The sequence below is a fragment of the Anser cygnoides genome, chromosome 8 (assembly GCF_040182565.1).
Source record: "Anser cygnoides isolate HZ-2024a breed goose chromosome 8, Taihu_goose_T2T_genome, whole genome shotgun sequence".
NCBI classification, from domain to species: domain Eukaryota; kingdom Metazoa; phylum Chordata; class Aves; order Anseriformes; family Anatidae; genus Anser; species Anser cygnoides.
Genome location: NC_089880.1, coordinates 30,496,047 through 30,518,795, shown reverse-complemented (window position 1 = coordinate 30,518,795; position 22,749 = coordinate 30,496,047). Strand labels below are relative to the sequence as shown.

General features: G+C 44.4%; 1 protein-coding gene across 18 annotated transcripts in view; it reads right to left on the bottom strand.

The window, feature by feature from the left end:
- Positions 1–22,749, bottom strand: part of NFIA (nuclear factor I A) — a 351,994-nt gene that overhangs the window by 85,850 nt on the left and 243,395 nt on the right. For all 18 annotated transcript variants that reach the window (XM_048062022.2, XM_048062027.2, XM_048062024.2 and 15 more), the window contains one exon: positions 5,129–5,203. In XM_048062022.2, coding sequence (XP_047917979.1) covers positions 5,129–5,203 — 75 coding nt within the window. The remainder of the gene's footprint in view (positions 1–5,128; positions 5,204–22,749) is intronic.

The following is a 22,749-nucleotide window of genomic DNA, read 5'->3' as shown; positions in this document are numbered from 1 at the left end:
CCATTTATAAACATAGCTAACCACTAAGTTTATAGAGACTTTTTGTGCTGCTTTAATAGGATATTGATCGAGAGCAAGGTTTGAGTGGACTGCCATTGAATTGTGTAATGGCATACAAAAGGCAAGGTCACGGCAACTGTTCACTCTATGCCTGCAGTCTATTTTTTATTATAATCTTTTTTTCTTCCTCTCATACCAAGCCCAAACAGAGTGTTTTGGATAGCAGTGCCTTGCTAAGGAATATAGAGTACCTTTTTGAATGTTAATTTTCATGCTGCTGACTTTAACTACCTTCACTACTGTAATGCTTAGTATAGCAGAAAACATACAGGCTGCTGTTTAAGAAAAAGCTGTTTTATGATGCCCCAGCTTTCCCACACGTGCTCTGCACCGGGGAGGTCTGCGGAGGAGAGCCTCTTCTCCTCTGCCAGCCTACGGGAAGGCAGCGGCGTCCTCCCGGCCCCTTGCAGCCGCTGCCTGGCCCAGGCCCCCACACCTTGCAGCCGGCACGCCGTGCGCGGTGGGGCTGGCAGGACTTTCCCTGCAATTTGTTTTGGCTGTGCCTGGCCACTCGACGAGAAGTGTGAGGAAGTCATGTTTCCTCCATCGCACCCACACTCCGTGCCCGGAGCGGCGGCAGTTACTTTCGTTTCTAGCATTTGTGTGCCTGTGTGGCAGCAAGGACAGCCTGGGCCCCTGCGACCACAAGGCAGCCCGGGAGCTCGCCTGGCTCCTACCTTGCTGCGTGCCAGGGCTGGCAGTGCCCTGGGTAAGTGCTCGGGTGCTGCTAAAGCAGCCGCTAACCACAGCGAGAGACTGCCTGCAAGCCTGGCGCTTGCTGCAGCCAGCATCCTCCGTGCTGCAGGATGCCGAGCTTTTCAAAATGCTTTGGCCCCAAAATCACCTCTTACCTGTGGAATTAGCATAACTTTCAAGGATAATTAGTGGAACCATTTCTGTGTTTATACAGAAGTGGTAAGCAACTGCATGTACGCTTGTGTGCTTGTGGTTTCACTGGCTCATTAGAAGGATTAAAAGTCACCCCACTTGCTCTGTACAGCTCCTTACTGCACGCAGTTAACGTCTTAAAACTCAAAGCGTGGCATTTTCTGTCCAGGGTGCAGTCAGAATTCCCTTGTTTATCAGCATGAAGAATGATGTCATTTTGACAAATAACACAGCACAAAACAAATATGTTTCATTTGGCTTTAGCGAATGTTCATAAATCCTAAATCTTTCTTCACATCCTGGGCAGTGCAGTTTATCTGGCTGCCTGAAGGACCTCCAAGGGAGGAGATCTTCCCAGCAGCTCTCTGCACAAGACCACATGGTGCAGACTCAGTCTAACAGGGGAATAACGTCCCCCGTGCCCCTCTCTCTGCTCCAGCTTGTGCCAAGCACGGGCTCTTGCTCAACCAGGCTGTAAGCTAACAGCAGCAGAGTCCCAGGCCAGCACCTCCTGCAGAGGGCATTCCCCAGTGCCATGCAGTATCTGCACCCAGCAAGCGGAATATTTTCCTAGCAAGGGTGGTCAGGGAGAAGGTTTTGCTTGGTCAACAGCTGGCTGTTCAGTTCACAGAACCTGTACAGCTCCAACTCTTCTTCCTCTGGTATCAGCCCAAACCTCCCTGGAGAGGGAAGAATGAAGCCTCCATTATCTGAAGGGGTCTCCTCAGTATCTGGGGTGAACAAGCACCTACAAGGAAGCTCACACCTTTTGTCTGCTAATAACATAAGAGAACTGACAGCTTGGTCTGCAACATCCACATCAGACTGGGTGGAGAGGGAACTAGCTGCTTTTCAGATGAACACGTATGATCTACTTTTTCTATTTTACTAGGCTCTGCAAGATTCTGTAGCTGGGTAGCATTTTGAAAGCAAATCTCCATCTGTGGGACTGAAGAAAGCAGGTTTCTGTCACCACAGTAGTCTAGACTGGTTCAATAGCTCATAGAAACTGTGACGATCAGCACTGATAGATAAGATAGACAATGGTAACAGCTGACCTTTTGCTTGATTAATTCATTCCCCAAATTTGCATGACTGAGACAACTGCCTATTACTTGAGACGTCTTGTCATGCAGAACTCTGGGAACTTTACTAAATAAACCTGGCACATAACTGCTCCAAACAATATTTCATATCGTAACTTTAGATAACAGCAGCAAGCCACAGGCCAGTTAAAACTGTGGGAAATCACATTTTTCTATCATTATATTATCAAAAACAAGCATGGAAAGAAAAATGGCAATGGGCATACACAAAGATAACCTCTTTGTAAAGCAAACAAACACGGAGCACACGGGAAGACAGCAGAGACTAAACATGAGAGCCACTACAGACAGGCAGGTTTGCTGCATCCCCAGCCATGGTGGCTTCTAAAGATGCAATGACTTTTTCAAAAGTAAAAACAAGAGAATGGGCCGAGGACATTTTGATTGCTCAAACTGCATACTTAATAGCTGCCGGTGAGTCTGGATAATGGCTGCTCATAAGCTGAGATCCCCAGCACGAAGGCAACCCATGGACTGGTCTCAAGTCAAGACACAGGAATACATAAACCACCCAGCAAGAGTTATATTGAAAAGCACACTCTTTAAAAGCCCTTACATGCCAATTTAGGCAAATATGCAGCAATTACTTTGTCGCTCTGTTATGTTAAATTATCCTTTGAATATTAGCGTGCAAATTCATACTGACTTTGCTGGGAATTTGTTGCCAGACTCTACACTAAACATATCCTACTGGGTAGCCACGGCATGTCAGGCTGTGGACTTCTCAGACCTCACAAAGTAAACAAGGTTACGGCTGGTCAGTACATGTCTGGGGCATCTCCAAGGAAAATCCAGGGTGCTATCAAAAGCAGTGTAGCTAAATCAGTTGCTGGCACTCTTCCCTCTGAGTCAGTTCTGAAGTGATATCCCGATATGCTTTGGGGACACTATTTTTGGTAGAGGTGCTGGCTTGCGGACAGGATATAAAACTGAGGTCTTGACCTTCCAGGATTATTAAAGATCCCATGAAAAAGAGTGCAAACCCCCACATCTACAACAGATGAAAGCTGAATCTTTGTGTTTTGCCTACCAACACCTCCTTGCTTATTTTAGATGAGGTTTATGTCTGTCCTGCTCTTCCTGTGTGCAATTACCCTAACCGACGGAGGTGGTGCATTTCAATGGCAAGCAGAGGGAATGTCTCAGACACAGTTCGTACTTTGTTTGCAAAATATGTTGAATGCTAGGATTTTTGCTGCATGACGTTTTAGTTTAGCTACAACAAAATATCATGGAAAACTAACAAGCATGAAACATGACGCTCCTGAGGTCAATGCCAAACTCGCGGGGAGGCTGGGACCAGGATGGCTGTGAAGGCTGTAAGTCCTGAACCGGTGCACTTTTCTAGCAGCCCTGTCCTCTCTCTGCACACATGAAGCACGGCTGACAAAGTCCAGAGGCAGTTCTGCCGTGTAGTGCTCCTACAGTGAAGATAAGATTGTGGTGCAGTGGGATGCCTTACAGAGGGGGAGGGAGAATCCTTTGGGCTTCAAAAGCCTTTTGTTGTCACACCGAAATAAAGTGACATGACACGGAGACTTTCAAAGGCAGGAGATAGCTTGGTTTTGCCCACCATGGCTGCAGGTACCAGCAAGGCAGCATACGTAGTGCAGTGAGTTAGATGTCAAAGCCCCTGTTTGAGCACTTCAGTAAGTGGGCTGATTTACAAATGCGCTGCGCGCTGAGCAGCTCTGCTTGGCTTCTGAGTCCTCCCGACTTTGTCCTTCTGACAAAACTCCCACCAGTCATCAGGCAAGGAAACTCAGGAGAAACATCTGCCTCAAGCTTTTTCTGTCTCTCTCTCCTGTGCACATACCCCTGATATCCACGTCTCCCTTGTCCATGCTTTTCTTGTAGCATCCTATATTTGACTATAAAGGCAATTTACCAGCTGGTTTTTGACTATAAAGTGCAGCCTTTCCAAAGAGGAAATAAAATAGGAAAATCCTTAAAAGAAACTGTGTTCTGACTCAGAAACAGAGCTTCTCTGCTGGGTTGTGCCAGTTAGATTCCAGCCCCAGAACTTTAACTGGATGCTGAGAGCCAATATACAACCAAACTTTCCTGCTAGGCCCATTTTTATCACTGGTTGTACTAAATGGATGGGTTACAAACCTAAGGCTTGAAAGGGACACATAGCTGAGTAGCTTTCTTGGAGCAGTGGTAATTGGTGACGATGTAATGTTACTGCATGGCTGCAGAGAAGATCCCCAGAGGACTAGTTCCTAGGGCTCTGCTTTAGCAGGAGTCTCTCTACAAGAGACGTCCATATTCTCTCCTTGGACTATCCGGATTATGCCATAGCAAAATACAATCAATGCACCTTTGATCAATGGAACAGGGTGGTGACAGGTACTCTTAATTCACTGTTGTTAGTGAGTATTGACAAGCCTGTAATGATCATGCTGCAGTGTGTCATTCATGCTGGGGTATTAGCATTCTTTAAAGGTCAAAAAACAAATCCCTCTACAAGACAGAATTCCACCCAGTTAAGGGAAAACACAGGCCTTGTGAAGTTAAGGATGCATGCCCCTGAGCAATGAGGTATCACAGCTGAAGCTGGTATAGTTGTTGGCATTATTTACAAGTTCATCAAATTGCAGTTGTACAGGCACATGTACACACGGCACAGATGAACACAGTGTGCAAAAGCAGCATGGAAAACTCCTGGCTTTAGCACACGGATGATGTTATTTCTACAGGTCTGGTAGAACTGCAGTCCTTGCATCCTGTAGGATATCCACTAGCAAGCTGACCTGTATGGGTGTATCTCTGCACTCTGATATAGAGGCTGCCCATTTTCAGCTGGGTACCAGATAAGCTTATCAGCTTGCACACATAGGTTTGCAGAATTATTATTATTTTTTTAAATTTACTTTTTCATTATATGTTTTAATTTTCCCATAGTAAAAGATGTGGCACATAAACACTGTCCCCTGGAGTGAAGCAGGGAGAAGAGACTCTCAATTTTCAAGACACTGTTTCTGAATTGGGGAAGGGGCATGATAAGAATCAAAGAAAAAAAAAAATGGGATTGCAGAAACCACATAAACCAGCCACAAGATGATACTTACTTTGTGAGACTCTTACTAGCTCAGTCACACTGAAAACACCTGATGTGACAAAACTGTCCTGGAAGCCCAAATGTCCTACAAAACAAACAGAGTGAGAGAACTGCGATTAGCTTTAAGCATTTAATGACAGTATTCTCAAATACTTTACTTGCATTTAGACTTAAAATGTGACATCTAATTTCCCACTTAGCAGTAATTATTGTTTATGTAGGTGGGTAACTAGTCATACAGCTATGTAGGCTGCTTTGTGGTTTCTATCTAGAGGTTAGGAAAGCTAACATGACACATCAGCAGGGAGATTTTTACATGTTAAAGCATCTCAACAGGAAATCTGAAACAAAAGAGGACTATTTTAATAAACGGTTACCTTGGATGACCCCTAATGACTTCACAATTGAAATGAAAATACTGTACCTAGGAAACAGACAGGACAGCTAAGTTCCATAATCGTTTTAAACATTATTCTCTAAAGAAACATCTGATCAGGATTATCTACCCATTCATTCAAACAAAACAAGATTTAAAGATATACTCTTCATTTTCTAAGGTTACGCTAGGGAAATCTTAAAATAGATGCCGGTTAAAAAAATTAAATTAGTGCCATTCCCACTAAAAAAAAAAATCAATCTAACATTTAAAACAAGCTTTTGAAAAGCAAAATAAATCTCTGCATAAGAAAAGCATTAACTTTGAGCTTCGGACTGTCTTTAGGAACCAGGGTGTGCACTTCCACGCTTGCCTCCCTTGTGCAAGGAATGCTTCTACACATCAAAATGTTATTACACTTTACATAACAGTATTTTCCTTCTTCTCTGAAAACATGTCTACCACCAAATGTTCATTTAATTTTCACGGGTATGATCAGTTACAAAAGGAGCAGCGTTCAGGCTGCCACCCAGTGTAAGTGCGCGGAGTGGGCTGTGGCGGCTCACGCGGGACATGCCTGGCCTTCAATTAGCGGGCTGCACTTAGGCCAGGCTGACCTCCCGCTTTTGAAATCAGGGTCAAAGGAGAAATCGCGGGATAAAGAGATTATTAAAAGAACCGTAAAGTCCCGCTTGCCTGCGGGATAAGTGGCGTACCTTTTAAGGTTGTCCTACTTAGAGCCACCGATTCCAGCACGCGCACATATATTATTGAATGTTTTGCAGGGGCACCATCTGCTCCGCTGTTAATTGTTTGTCAGGTGCAGTACGATTTCCTTACGTTCGGTGTATTGTACCGTACAGCCTGCTCACCCCGGCAATACCTGCGCACCTTCCCACAACGGACTGAGCCATAGGACTAACACAAGCTGCCCGTTTGTCCTCTCGCCTTTCTTTTGGAGTTGCTTCTAAAGCAACTTAGCCCGCTGCCATTTCTGCTCACGCAACGTGAAGTCAAAGAGACGCACCTTGGGGGCAGCGGGCGACAGGGAAGGTTTTGGGGAGGGGGCTGGACGAGGGCTGGAGGGAGGTGAGCTCTCCATCTCCAGCCCAGCCCTCGCTAAGCTCTGCACCCCGCATGGACAAAGTTCCCTGCTTCCGAGAGGATCCGATGGTGCCAGATGAACGCAGTTGCTAAGCTAACAGACTCGAGACAAGTTTCTGCATCAGGCATGTTTTTATACTTCTGCAATAATGATGGGTTTTCAAACTGTGTATATGTATATCTCTGGGCATCCTTGTGTATGTGTATATACATATGTATTATGTACACAAACATATAAATATACACAAATCTGTCATGCTCCAGCTGTAGATAAATGTACTATAAAATATTGAAATTGATGCTGAAATTCAACACAAACAAATTCCTCAATCTGCAAACAAGGTTTTTATTTACAGCAAGAGAATAAATTTTTCTCTACTTCAAATGAAAAAATGTTCCTACAAGCTTTTATTTTTCCTTATTTTCCAGTTAGAAATACCTCTCAGATAATTGTAAATGCTTTTGCCTCATCTGCTTTGTATTTTACCGTAATAAAGGTGATGACTACATCATTCTGCTTTTTAGAAATGGTTGCTGGCCATACACAATGTTTGTTCATTGACAATTTCCCAAGTATTTTTAATATGAAGATCTACTTTTCATATGCTGCAGCAGACCTGCCTATTGAATTAAATGATCTGTGAATTAAAAATAATTCTCTTAGGTCTTCACTGAAACCACTCATGTGCCTAAAATTAAGCATATGCTTAAGTGCCTTGCTGGATCGGGGCCAGGACGCTTACTACTCCGCAGAGCCCTTCGTAGGGAAGCCAGTCTATGCTATATAACTTCTCATACTGTGCTCATCATGACAGTATCTGAGCAACTTCCAGAAGTGCATTCAGCAATACTACGAACATCTGTCACGTGCTGTTTTTTCACAGCGCACCATACCGGCTCTGCTCCGGTGTCCACTTCCACCTGCATTGCTCAGGCAGGTTCCTACCGCACTCAGAGTGAAGGTGGAATTTAAGTATGTAAGTTAAAAATAAATCTCAGCTACGGTAAGACATTTGGCTTGTTTTTAAAGGGAAAGTCTAGAGCCTTTTGTAATCATGCAATAAAAACATGATTGTAGCATGGCTAACCACGTTCCCTTAGCCCAGCAAACCCACGTAAAACCGGACATGAAAATGCAGTAGAATGATTTTCAACACACTCTAGCTCTCAGGTTCCCCCCATGTATGAGAAAAGTTGATTAAGTTGGCTTGGGCTTGGTAACTTTATTATTCATAAAATCTTATTTTGCTGGGTATACCTGAAACATCCACTTATTTCTGTAGGAACATTTCTTATGTGTGTTCATGTAATAGTAATCATTAAACAACAGCACGCAACTAGAGTGATTAGATTTTCATCCTTCAATACTGAAAATAAACATTTCACAAATGAAAGGGGAATTTCACAATTCTCCCACTTGTTATTTACTTATAAACATTAGGAAATCAGGGACCCGTCTCACCAATCATTAATAATACCTTGATACGCACAAAAGCGGTGCCCTTGGCTAAGAGTTGCATCTTGAGCTCATTTTGATGTATGGTTGGTCTCCGAATTTGCAGTTCAGTAGAACCCCATGAAAGTTTAAAGATTTGCCTGTATGGCTCAGATTGCAAAATCCAGGCCTAAGACCGCAGGTTTTGCTGAGCAGAGATAACAGTGCCAGAAGAAAATGAGACAACCATGATAAAGAGGTAAAGTAAAAGAAGAATGGCTGGGCACTAGCAAGACTGACAAAATATGTAAACATTTTGTGCCTATTAACAAGGGTCAAAATGCAAAAACGTATCAATTCGGTTGTGCCGCTTAATTCCGAATGAGAAGAAAATAGGTAAAGTTGAGCAATTACATATGCAGATGTTAGCATTAAAAACCTCCTATACTGAAAAGATGATTAAACATCTTGAAAGCTTGCAAGATTTACTTTTCATACAGCACTTTACTGAAATATGTGTACTGTGATAGTTTTGCTAAATATCCCAAAGATAGGACATTGAAATTGCTGTATATGATCTGGTTATCTCTACAGCTTTGTGCGACAGTCACATTTTGGTAGTAAAGCAGGTGTTCAAAATGAGGATGAGAGAATTTTTACTCGCGTTATAAAAAACTAACAGAGCCCATTCACTGAAATTCTGGGTATAAATTAAGACACCTGGATAGCTAAGGCAGGCCCTGACTCAGCAAAGCAGCTACAGCACGTGCTTAATTTTATTCACGTGCTTGAGTAAAGCACATGTTTATTTGGGCTGACAAAGAAAGATGGGCTGACAAAGTGAAGCAGGTATTTAAATGTATTGTTGGATCTTTGCTTTCAGCCCAAGTCTAGGTCCCGCTAGGAGTCATGTCATTACACAAGACCTCACTTTGGCTCATGAGGACGACCTTTTTTCCTCCAAGACGGAAAATAAAACAAGCTAATAAGACCAAATGGAATAAAGCAGATCAGGGTACTAAATAATAAACACATACCATTACTGGAGAATGCATCTAATATAGCGTACAAGTACGATGCAATGCTACCGTAGCACGTAAAACATGAAAAACGTCTTTCTACAACTTGATGACCGCTTTAATTGGGAAGAAAATTCATAATGTGATTTACATATTCTTCTCTTAGATCCCAGTAAAGAAGCCAGAAGAAAAGGCTTGAATTGCTGGAGCCTAATTCTGATCTCAAAGAAATTTTAAACAAGTCTTTCTACACTGATCAAATAAAGTTTCACCTAATTTTCTCCTAATTTACACTGGCAGAGGAGAAATCAGGATTAGGACTTGTTGTCTAATGCTATTTGTTTTGAATTATTAAGCAAACATTCCTATTTCAATGAGTAAACGTGTACAAAGGCAACTAACCTTCGTCCTAAAATCTAGTTTACAGGGAGAGTATTGTCTGCTTTCCCAATTAATGCTGTAAAAAGGAGTCTCAGACGTTGATCTACCAATCAACCGCTTGTGTTGTAGCTTGAGAAAATCATGACTGATGCAATTACTTTTATGTAGAAAGTCTGAATATGGTCTATAGGTTAAAGTTCATTGGGTTATTGTTCTTTAATTGAATATCAGAAGATATTTTCAAGGTGCTCAAGGTATTATTGTTCTTTAATCAGCAGGTTTCCTTGTGTAATCCAGCAGTGTTATTTTTATGATAATATAGTTAGATTGCACCATAAATATGCAAGGTATTTTCTAAAGAGAGGTACAGCTGTTTTCCTGAAATCCAAAATTAAATAATAATGGGGAAGAATTAAACCTTTGAAGATGAAGAAGTCCAAATCCAGTTATTTCTCTTCCACTACAGTCCAAGTGACAAAGTATTAAGCTTTAGAGAACACTTTTTTTTTTGGGGGGGGGGAGAGACTGATTAATTTTCAGTCTTTTGAAATAACAGGACAGGTCCCCCAAACTAGCAGTGAAACCATTTCTAAAGCCTTTTTCATGTTCAGCATCTCACTATATATAGCCATCTTAAAACCTTAAAATAGTAATAATCAATTAGGGTCTCAAGCCTATTATCTTAACCAAATGCCTGATTAAAAGAAAAGCCCTCTCTGCTCAAAGTGCAACTTGATTCCTTTTGGTTTTATCCTCTATCTAGATAATCCCATGTTTCACAAACAATGTGGAGCAATAATATTGATTTGAAAATTAATGTCTGTATCACACGGCACACGCAGGCCTTGAGAGAGAGGACGTTATCAGAGGGAACCCGGATCACCCCGAGGACTCCCAAAAGATTAGCTGTTCCACGGCTGCACTGGGGAGGAGCACGTGAGCGACAGAGTTAGCCCTAATCTGCATTCTCCTGCAAAAGGAAAAAAGACGGAATATACATGCTTCAATCAAGACCTTCCTAACGTTAATGCTCTGCTTAATTGGAAGGCGAGGCTCTCCAGCCTGGGCTGACCCAGCCCCTGCAGCCACAGGGGCTGCATTCCCTTCCAGCAGCACAGCACGGATGTGGTGACGGGCATACGGGACGAAGCACGCTTCCCAACCCCGCGTCCCGCAGGCAAACTGGCACGGCGCTCGCGTGCCATGTGCACGCGCAGGGAGGAAGATGCACCTCACTTTTGGGAAGCGTCCACCTCCCTGCTTCCTCCGGGGCAAGCGTGGGTGGCCGGGGACACCCCGGGCGGCGACCAGCCGCTGCCCGAGCGCCTGTGCCCGCTCACTTTGTATTTAAAACCCATGTGGGGATTGAGGAGGCTGTCGATCCCAGCCTGCAATGCCCTGTCCAAGCGAGCGTGTCTCCAGTTAGATGGAAGACACCGTGAAGCTGTACACGGGCCACAGGCTCCTTCTATATTACGGGTAACGGTAATGAAATCTGCATTTACTAACAGACCCCAAATACAGATCTCCAGAGCCGGCACAATGGCTTCAGTTTAATTGCTTTGTACAAAATGCATTCCTCAAATTCGTACACGATCAACCTTGAATGGTAAATTATACCACATTTTTATTTCATGGGCTTTTTACAGAAGAGTTAAACAAGATATTACACATCAATAGTGATATAGAAACCTCTCTCTCTTTTTTTTTTTTCCCTGACAAATGCTCCCACTTGTATTTTGGCTTGTTATTTCCAATTTAATTTTAATGCCACAGCAATAGCTCACCTTAGACAAAACACACGTTTTCTTATGAAATAAATGCTGTGCCACATGTCACATACGCTGCTATTCTTTCAAGCTCGCCTACCTGGCTTTGGCGGAGGTTTTAAGAAGCACCCAAACTTTCTTTGTGGCCCACAGCAATGGATTAGACCGTCCAGGGCATGTTGTGTCAGTACAATAGAGGAACACTTTTAAGACTTTAAAGTCATGTAATACAATTCTAGGCTGGATCTTTCTTGTTAAAAAAAGTAGAATGGGAGTGATTGAAAGAGAAAAGGGCCAATATTTGACAACAGAAATCAGCATAACCTCCTAACAGCGGCAGTCATGGATGACTGCCCTTTGACCCGGGGAGATTATGTGGGATTTCAATGACAACAGCTGGAAGTGAGCATGTGAGAATAGAGAACACAGATCTGAGGCCTCCTACAAAAGACTGCACAATCCCTGCCCAGATCAGAGTGTTGATTAGAAATTGTTTCCTGGTCCTGGCTTAATAGAGTGTGATAATGAAAGTTTTGTTAACCCTTCACAATATGCAAAACCACTGCTAAATTATTTGCCTTTTTAAAGCTAAAAGGTCTGTAGGTAGCAGACAGCAAAACTGTGAGCCCCTTCTAGCTTTTGCGGACGCACCTCTGGTGCTTGTGCTCCAGCTCAGTCCTGTTCCTACAGCTTGTATTTTCCCCAGGGCCACCTGGGACCAAGACCTGGGGGTGCTGGGAGATGCCTTCACTGGGGAGCCCACCTGCCCCACGACGACGGGCGTTATCTGCAGGTGAATCAGAACAGAGCTATGCAGGTGACATCTCCCTGCGCGTAGCCTTTCACTCACAGCAATTTAGAGTCCCTAATAAAAGCAACGCCTCGTTATTATTTCAGCATGTGTCATATGGAGCTCCAGAGTCCGGGTTGCGAGTTAATAAGCGCGGACCAGAGGAAATGTGGTACCAGACTGGCTGTGTCACCAGCACAACCTGCACGGATCCACAGCAGCTTCAGCTCTTAGGAGACACAGCTCATTTTATATCTAAGTGCAGAGACAGTGGAATTAATGGCAACTTATTACTCTTAATGAACCGATCACAGATCGGAATCAATCATGTCAGGTTTTGTCCAAGCAGAGGACACATGGATAGCTCCTTTCCCTTGAAGAAAAAGGTCTTCTCGAAACACTGAAAGCCCTTCAAGTTCATGTTTAAGGACCTTGCGCAACGGAAACCGTTCCAAGATCTACAATATGTGGTGTGGTTTTCATTTCTGATGACTCCTAGCACTGTAGGGTGCTTTTCAATACTGATGTGGGTGAGAAACCAGTTAAATACAACTTTTTGATATAACGATAAAAACGAAGAATCTCCCTCTCTACCATATACACAATAAGATAAATAAATTAACTGCATTAATACTGATAGGGGCCTATAGTTTGAAAAACAACAGATGTCTTAAATTAGCATATTTCTGTTTCAGGTCTTCAATCCAAAAAGCAAATACTAAAGAAAAGAAGAAAAATCATTATAAATGGTCATACTCATTTGGCAGCTTATAAATAATGTGCTCCTCAAAAGCCTTTCAAAGTAAGAAAGATGAAATCTATACTGGGATAATCATTATGGAATATTTATGGCATCCAACAATAAAAAGAGTAATAAAAGGAAAAGCCTGCCTCCCTGAAAATAATAATATGAAGGAGTTATTTATCTTCATATTTTCATATCAACCCTGGTAACAAGAGCAATGACAGCTATGATCTCCAAGGTCTGCGGCAATATTGCCAGTTCGGCTTCGCAGCTTGAAGCATGACTCCATGTTCAAAGGAGCACACGGACAGCACCCGGTGCTCCCCAGCTTCCCGAGGACGCTGATGGCACGTGCTGCCCCGGCAGGTGAGCCATAATGCGGGCACTGGAGGTGCAAGGAGGTGGTTATTGCCATCCCAATTCCTCTTCCCCTGTAAGGCCCTTTTTAAACGAAAGGTCCAATGTCATGAGATAGATAGGCATCCCATTAACCTCAGGACCCCCCAGAGACCTGAAAATCCCCCGACAGAGCATAATGCAATGATAATTTCTCCTCGGCTGGTCATATTTTGATGTCAGCATCACATTTCTGGTACAGTCTGAAAACGCTGGTTTCTATGGATAGTTTGTCTGAGGCAGACTGCGCACGCTCTGTCAACTGTCCTTACTCCTCTCACTCCTACTCACGGATCAACTGAAATTTTGCCTCTAGATTTTATCCATGGACTTTCAAGATAGCTGCTTGCAGAATGAAGGGCATGTAGGAGATGACACTGCGAATGCATGCATGCCATCAGCACAGCCCATGCTCTGGTCTTCACGCCAATGGAGTGTGCCTCGACATGCAGAGCCTACTTGGTTTTACACCAGTTCAAACTAGAATTTAGCCCAGAGTGTTAATGCCATAAATATTATTGTTGATGTTGTGTGTAGAACATCAGTGTGAAAATAAATGTAAAGATATTTAGAAACTGGTGCGGAATACTTAGGTATTCAGACTAATCACGGACTGAAATAAGCACATTTGTTTCAAATCCTGTTTATAGCACTGCAGCCCCTCCCTCCTTTAAATCTTCCTCTTAACCATACTGATGTTTATTGAATACCTGTCATTTCTCCAGCAGCATGTGCCAACAGCGGCTCACCAGTGCCAGGTTGCATGAAAACCCTTCTGTCTCCTATTCTCCAAGGGGCTCCCTTAGATCAACCACTCACCATACCCAATACACTGAAACCCATAAATTTGCAGATACTGCAGTCAAAATTCTTAACAGGAAAGTGCACCCATTTTGCCCAGTGTAGCATACTGAAATATCACATGGTGAGAAGCATTTCTCACCATGTGTAAACTGTCAATTTGATTTGAAATTAAAATTTTTGATTAACATGAGCATTTCTGAGCCTCCCGCTGGCAGCAGCCCTATTGCTGAAAAGTGACATGATTTGTGACACACATGCTGTACAGAAGCCCCATGCCAGCAATTGTTAAACCCATTTTCATTCTGCTTTAATACGGTATGACACTCAGGAAAATAATTTTAATATTTAGGAGAAAGAGGGTAAGGGCTTAAGGAGTGAAGCCCTTTATGGGTGGAAAGCAGGATTAGAGCAGCACGACAAACAGCATGGAGGTCTACGTGTCTCACAAGTCATGTCTCTTTTCAGCAATAGGGACCATCTGCAGGAGGCTAAGAAAGGTCCACAGCAAAGCACAAAGCCTTCTTTTAAATCCAGTTGATATTTCAAACACAGCATGAGGTACTTTCCACCTATGAATGCTGAGATGCTTGGGCACGGGGAAATGCCTGCAACTTCAATAATTAGACCCTCTCGTCCGGGAGGTAGGATTTTCTGGTTTCCATAGTGGCCTGCTATTTTTCCACGTTTATCATTTCCCCCAGCGGTATCAGTGGTCACTGAACATACTAACACTTATATGGTGATTTACATGTGCGAGAGGAAAGTTTTGTGACTATCAAGACTTTTAAGCCCAGGAACCTATCTCTTCATCAGGGCGGTGGGAAGATTTTTGTTAAGCAGCTACCAAGTGAACACAAGAAACGGGACACTTTTGCGGCGACAGTTTTTAAGGCAGCGATATACTCATGCAGAAGACAAAAGTTCAGTGGGGATTTTTATAAACGTAAGCCTGTGTCACTGTTGCAAGCTGCTGACTCAACTGTGTCACCTGCGTATTTCTCAGAGTGGATTTTTTTTTTCCAGTAACATTATGTTCTGAGGAAGTTTATCATGAAACAAGTATCACGAACAGTCATTCTGAGCAGCAGAACAGCTTTGATAAGTGCCGACATGCATCTGACTTTTCTTTTAGCACTATTCATCACATAAACACTCAGCTCGGCTGGACTCTCTGTTCCTAGTAAACACAGAGCCATTTCTAATTGCCATAATACGGTGAGGAAAAAAAATGTAGAATTTTAAAAACAATATTAGATGGTGAAATGAAATACCAGGATGATTCAGATGCACTGGAAGTATTCAGTCCTGAGCATAAAACCGTGGGCTCATTTATGTTAATAACAACGTTGAGAATTCAATCTGCATGAAAAATGTGGTCCTCAGTAACGCCGTGATATATAGTTGGTGTAAGTATGCAGGTTCTTTTAAATAAGTCTTAAGTTTAAATAAGCGGTGTGTGTAAATACCTAGTTTTAATTAGTATATTGCCAAGAAATTATACAACTCGACTCAGTGATGCTGCAATTATTTTAGGAGCCATAAAACCCCTCCCTCGGCTGGGGGAAGCTAACTGTATCCTCCAAGGCCGCTCCGCAGACTAACACGGCTTGGAGCTGCGCCGACAAAGTCCGAACCCCTGTGATTTTTTTTTTTTTAGATTTACATGCCAGTTTCTAGTTAAAGGAATAATCCACACATTCACAGTCTGTGGCAGAATTCTCTAGAAAAAGCCCAGCGTCCAGGAGGAGCCGGCGGGGCCGGGTCAGGCGAGGGCGGCAGCTTTCCTGCCTGTCTGCTGGGCGATGCAGGCACAAACCCCGGTGACTCCATCAGCTGTTTCCTCTCGTTCTGCCTTCCTGGCACCCCTCTCTCTTCACACCAACACTCTTTGAATAGACTGCGGCTGGACACCACGATAATGGAAGCTGTAGAAATATCTGCTGAAGATTAGATAGCGTAAATGCACTCGAAAATCGGGACTCGGGGCATGGAAGCTAAGTCCCAGGATCAGCCAGCTCCACCTTTCCGCATGGGCTTTCCTCTCCCTCAGAACTGCTTCTTGCACCTTATCTGCTGACAACACCAGTGAGCAAACTTTCCTTCACAATAAAACCTATGCAAATCGTATTGCTCCACTTACTTATTGTTCTTTCCCGTATATCGCTCAGAGCTTTCTCTGCAGAAGGCTGTTACTCCTCTGTTCCTTACACAGAACAACGATCTCCTATCTGCGATATCTTTTAGTCCGAGGCAGGCTGACTGTCTTCTTCTCAAATACCGTCAAGTCCTAGGCACTCGAGGAAGCCTAAGATGTTGCCTAGTCCCTGTACAGTCTTTGTGTTCTTGACTGTGCACGTCACTGGGAAGGTGAATTTCTGTCAGGGCCGCCCTGAGGGATCCCTGCTGAAGGTGGGGGGAACCTCACGAACTTCTCCCCTCGCGCCTGGGCAGTCTCACCTCAGGTACCAAGACAAGGCTCCAAAATGAAGCCCTGGACTTGGTTTTAGGCAGGCAACTACACTTTCAGACAGCGGGGGAGAACCCCCAGGGCAGCAGTGGATAACTCCCAGCCAAGTCCCAGACTAGCTGCTGAGGTCCAGTGGGAAGAGACTGGTGGATGAGGAGTCTCTGCATGATGACTGAGACTCTTTCTATTTTATTCTAAGTTTGTGTTTTGTAGGGCAGGATGCCCTGTCTACATTCCTTTACAGGCTAAGAATGGACATTTATTAACAAGTACTTGGGCGGACAGCCCAAAACTCTAGACTCCTGGCCTGGGACTATACGACAGAGAGGGCCAGTGACCCCCATCTGTGTTTACTGTACTTCTACAGACACATGTTGGTGTGATAGGGGCATTCACTTTCTCAGGTTCAGGCCAAGGTCAGGCCAGAACATGGACCAAATCTATTTTCTCTGTCTCTCTGTGTAAAATGCTCAGGCTGTAGCCCAAAAAGGGCCCCTGAGTTCACTAACTGAGTGTATTTTGAGGGATTCAGGACTAAGACAGTAAACAGAAGGGGTGGAGAAGGACCTTCTCAGTCCGTATCTGATTTCATGTGCTCATCCCATGTGTGGCAGATACAGAGGTTCCAGGGGAGGTGCCTTAAGGAGCTGACGTGACAATGATGGGACATCTTGCCCCAGGAGCCTGCCTCCAGCAACTCTGACACACTCCTGGTAGGTATCAAGGTGAGAAACTGAGATGAATCTGCTGCTAGAGGTCACGTTGCTCAGCTGAGCCTACGCGGTCCTCTTTGCAGAACAAGGCTTGTCTCTCTAGACCCTCTTACTCCAGCTCAGCAGTCTCGTGTGGTGTGGTGTGATGTTCAGGAATGCAGAAACGTGGCAGTGGGGTGGAGTCCCTATGTCCAATGTCCCATCAGGATGTATTTTGGACAATCTGAAGACAGCACAGGGGCTAGAACTTCAGAGCTGGACCATGCTTACCAGCCTGGATCATCCTCCCTGTGACAGCCATCAGGTGTGTTTTAACAGTACGCCACGTGTAAACTTTGTACCACGACTGACTTTACGCGAAAGACAGATCTTTTGCTGATGAGTGGCAGTCAAGCAGGCAGAAAGAACGAAAATGGAAAAGGAATTCCACTCACAGGGACCTTTACATTAAACTAAAGCAACTCAGGTAAAAAGGAAACCCATCAATTATGGTTTATAATGCATAAACATCCATTTCTTCTCCGTTCTTTCTTTGCCTGCATTACTGAAATACAGAAATAAAGGAAAAAAATAATGATGGATGGATTTTGGAAGACTCAGAGTTCAATTCAGGATGGATGTGATCCCAACATTTCAGATTCTTATCTCATCGTAATTGGAAAAGCTGAACCTCTCTCGTCTGCAAAATTAGGCAAGACATCCTGTGAGAATGGGCTCTTTTTCACAGCAGTTTAGTCCCCAGACACACGAAAGAATGAAAACAAGAAATGGAACAGAACATTTTTACTTTTGAATAATGGTTGCATTTGGGCCGTTTAGCACAAAACTTCACTGGAAGAGTTGAGGAGGAAGTTCTTCCTGCCAGTATGCCCATCCCTAGACACATTCTTCCACAGAGCACATAAACACTGCTCTAAAAAGATAATTTATCTAAGTAACTCCCATTCTGTAGACATGAAGGGAAAAACAGAATGGGAAGAAAATACAAGTGGGTGGTATTTACACTGTCCACTCTTCTACCCTGCAGAAATCATTCAACATGCCCTGTTAGACCCTCCTTTGCTCTTGCAGCCTAAGTCTTTCTTTGTCTCCTCCCGGCTTATCAGGATGAGTGGGAGAGGGGAGGATGACTTCCCCTAGCAGCAGAATCTCAGGTCCAGAGAAATTACAGCATTAACCTGAAACATCTCTGTTCTAAACCTCCCAGAGGTTCAATGCAGAAAGAGATGAATTCCCAGAAGACCTGGTATCTCCACTGATTATAGAGGGAGAGTTAGGATTTTAGGTTCATAGCTGCTGCCTCATTTTAATGCTTAACATTAGGAGGGGTGAAATCCAAGCCTTTGAAGTTCATATATAAGGTTAGCATAGGCCTAAAAAAAATTGCTTTCCCCTCATATCTTGCCACAAGCAATCACAGAAGCATAGAATGGCTTGGGTTGGAAGGGACCTTAAAGATCATCTATTTCCAACCTCCTGCCACGGGTCTCTTGACGTGCCACGTTTCTGTATCCTTACATTTAAATCTGTTATTTTTTGTTTGTTTGTTTTGTTGATGTTTTTTCTTTTTTTTGTTGTTGTTGTTTGTTTCTGTTTTTATTTCAGAAGGCTGTGAAATACAAGTATTGCTGAGTTATCCTTGTGTTCCTGTCCTTCATCTGGTTCATTTGCAGGAGGGAATAATGATCTGTCACCAAGGTAAATTCATTACCCAGCAGATAATGCCACAGTGTTTCTGCTGCCCATTTCACAGTAAGACATTCTTTCTCAATGATGTTGCATCTCTGTTCTCGTGGGAACAGTTTACGGCTGACATAGCAATAGTAGTAATAACAACTTACATTTATATTGTACACGGGATGATCTTTACTTCTGTCTCCTTCTAACAGTGGACGGCTCCCCGTCCTGCTGCAAACGCATCATTCATGGCCCTGACAGACACAGAGCTGCATCCACTAATACTGGGCTGCCTCATTCTGCAGCCGTTTGCTCAGGTTCATATCCTCTCCAGCCCCTTTAATTCCCAGTTTTGGAATAGTTTTAAACTGAGCTGTGGACCACTACCACGCCTGCTGCTGTAAGTCTTCCCTCACCAAGATCTGTGGGGTTCCCTTCCTGCCTCAAAACCCCAGCCACCCCAGTCCGTCGCGCTGCCCGTCCTCTCTGGCTTCTTCCCTCTCGCCTTCCTCCTGCGGCTCGAAGTACGGCATGCTCTGCCGTACAGGAAAATTGGCTCCCCTCTGTACGGCGCGGGGACAGGACTAGCTCTCTGCATTCTGCTATTGGAAATTTCCGAAGAGCAAATCCCCTGCTTTTTGAGGGCTTTGAGGTATAACATGTGGGAAAATTGCAGGTGGTCTGCGCTGCAAAGCTGGTCAGGTGGGGACACCCCCAAACTCCAGCAGGCTTTCAGATGGGGATGCAGCTGTCCAAGAGCCTTCTGTTACAGTTTTAAGAGTAAGGAACAGAAGTAGAAAACTAACAGGGGCAGAGGACGAGACTCTCTGTGAAAGAGTATTAAAGCTACGTAAGAAGCTTTCCTCCCTTTTGATCTTAGAAGAAATGCCAGCAAAGGGCTTGGCCCTCTGCAGCCTGAAGGATGGTGTCGCCACCCCCGTGCCTGGTTATGGCTGGCAGCAAACTGCCAGCCCATACCCCCATACCCCCATACCCCCGTATCCCCGTATCCCCGTATCCCCATATCCCGGGTCACCCAGCAAGACGCTGTGCCACCAGCACCCTTTGTCACCCAGCGCTGCAGCGGGCTGGGGCCAGGGGCAGGGTGAGGAGGGCCCAGGGGTGACCCAGCAGGGTGCCGGCCTCCTGCTCTGCAAAGGCCAGAGACCAAAGGCCGAGAAAAAAAATAGGATCCTCTCTAGCTGCCCTGTCTTCTTCTATTGCCTCCTTTTGCCAGCACCAGGAGCGAGGTGCCGGCTCCTCATCCCAGCGCGTGTCTTGCAGAAGATCCCCTTGCTTCAAGTACGAGTGAGGGAGGATGGGAGGTAATGATGAGAGACACTCTAAAATGATTACATTAATTGAATATTATGAAAATAGAAAACAATGGCAGTGTGCAATAATAAAAAAACACTATAACCATGTACATCTCTTGTTTACTAAAAAGTGCTTTGCTGACTACAGATTTACTCCAGGGCACAGCAGGAAACTTTTCTCCTTTAAATTTAATCAGCTTTTTTTTTTTCCCCTTTCAGAGAAAAATACCAGCTATCAGATCTGTGCTTCCCATCCACTCCTAAGACTCCTCAGTGCAGTGCCTGGAGGTGATAGTGTGAACTCACTCAAGAATGTGAAGGCATTTTATAAATCATTTGGTTTCAGCAGGAGGGGGAGAAGGGGAGAAGGCAGAGGGATGATATAGTTTACAGCACATACTCGGCAGTAACTCCCAACTGTCAAACTTCAGCATTTTCTTCAGTTGCAACAGTGGTTAACGAAAAAATGTAAGAGCAGACATGAAATGCACACAGTAAGCAGCACGTTTAATCAGCTGGCACCTTTCTACCACCCCTTCACCAAAACCTATCCGGACACTATCACAACTCAGAAAAAAAAGTTGTATAACTGAAGATACAGCACTGACGGGAAAAAAACAGAGCAGAAATGAATAACACGAAGTGCTGTAAACAACTTGCAGTGCCCTTTGTGTGCAGATCACAATAGCAGAATTAAAGGAGTATGGTTACAAGTGTGGCTCGCTCACCTCACCTTCCTCCTGCCCCCCCCTTTTGCCATACTCGCTACGTTGCTCCTGGGAAAATATTTGTGAACCATTGCAAATAAAAGTCTCCTTCTCACTTTCCAAGAAACGGAGCTGGTATTTTTCCATTTCAGTCGCACTACAGCCAGGCTTCGGAGGGGATTTTATTCTCGCAGCTCTGTCAGAGTCACCCTAAACTTTGTCTCCACTTCCTATCTAGCAAATATTGCAATTAAAAAGTAGCATCTGCAATTAAAAAGTGGCATCTGATTAGCTACAGAAGAGGCTAGGCTTTTCCTGGGAGCCTGGTCGCACAGAAGTGGCCCCCCGCACCCCCCCCCCAGGGCCAAAAACAACGATCCAGCTTGCAGCAACACAACTTACAGCTTCCCTTTTTTTAGCTGTGTGTTGCTCTTCACCTGGACGTCTTTGCTTGCGTAGACAACTTACGATTAATAAAATTAAGGCTACTTGGAAACCACCTGAATAACCCGTGAATCTGTAGTGCATGCATACAGATTTTTTTGTGAGCGCACAAACCATATATGAGCACAAATGTCGGGATCCTTATGAGGGAAAATCACACTACCTTAAAAACAGGTATGATTCATCCAGGCATTGCACCACACGCAGAAACCAGAGGAAGGTGTGAAATAATGACGTGCATTTTCATAGCGAATATATGTATTTGGAAAGGCCTAGAGTCAATAGAATACCTCCTGCTCCGGTCAGGAAGTCAGAACAAAGAACACCGGAGCGAGAAAGCGCGATCACTTATCGCAGCTCCTGGCGGCCCCGTGCCACGCTGACATTCACGGCTGCATGAACTCAGCTGTGCCTGCAGCAGCGGGGGCCTCCGGGAGGTGCTGATGGTCCCAGCTATGATTAAGGTAAGTGTGTAGGAAGGAAGGAAGGCACAGTTTGTCACCAAGTGCCAGGCCAGCTGGGACCCTCACCGAGCCCCAGCAAGACACCCACCCTTGGGCGAGGACACAGAGAGCTGGCCGCCCGACGGCACGCTCGGCCCCTTCTGCCAATTCCAAGGAGAAAGAGCCAGCCCCGCGCTAACTTGCGAACAGCTCCAAGCGCACGCTTTTAACATCCAGCGGTTTGACCACAGAGGGTAAAATTTTGGCCAGGGAGCCCTTCCGACGTCGGGAGAGCAGCCGCAAGCAGTGGATTTGGGGCTGTGATCCCTGCGTGCAGGGCTCCCGCTCGCTCCAGCAGCCGACTGGCACTGCTGCAAAGAGACGCTACCTAAATAGATGTCAAGTAATGAATACTTCGGATAAGCGACTGATTTCAGAGTGTGCTTTTATCCACAGGCCCTGTATTTATAGTTCAAGCCTTTTCAATTAATACGCACACCCTAAAAGAATTAAACTACTAATTATCACATTTTACCGTGGTTCACAGAACTTTCATCAGATCTAGTAAATGAAATCACGAGTTCAGCCGAAGAAGCTTTACTGCGCCAAATTATGTCAAGGGTATATCATGTTGATAATAAAAGATCACTTGGTTGGAAGCCTAACCTAGAAGGTTGGGGAGGCGTAAAAAGTTCACATTTTGGATCGTGCTGCTCTGGTGTGGGCGTTTTATGTTTTTTTTCTTGGTTATTGTGGAAGGCAATTTTCCTGCAAGTAAAATTTTCCCTTTGTCTTACATTACAGGCATTAGGAAATTCTTACATCGAAAGACAAATAGATAGGTTTGGGGTTTTGTTTTGCTAGTTAGGCCTTGGCACCGCACGCTCTGTCTCTTCCCACTAATAAACTCCCCTCTCTACTGGACAGAAAATTAAAGCGAGGCCCACACCACAAATAAACTTCTTCCCCTAAGTGCCCGGCTTCTTGGTGGGCAAGCGTGGAATTCAAAAGCACCCTTCAGCCTGCGGTCCGCTCAGGCGGTAGC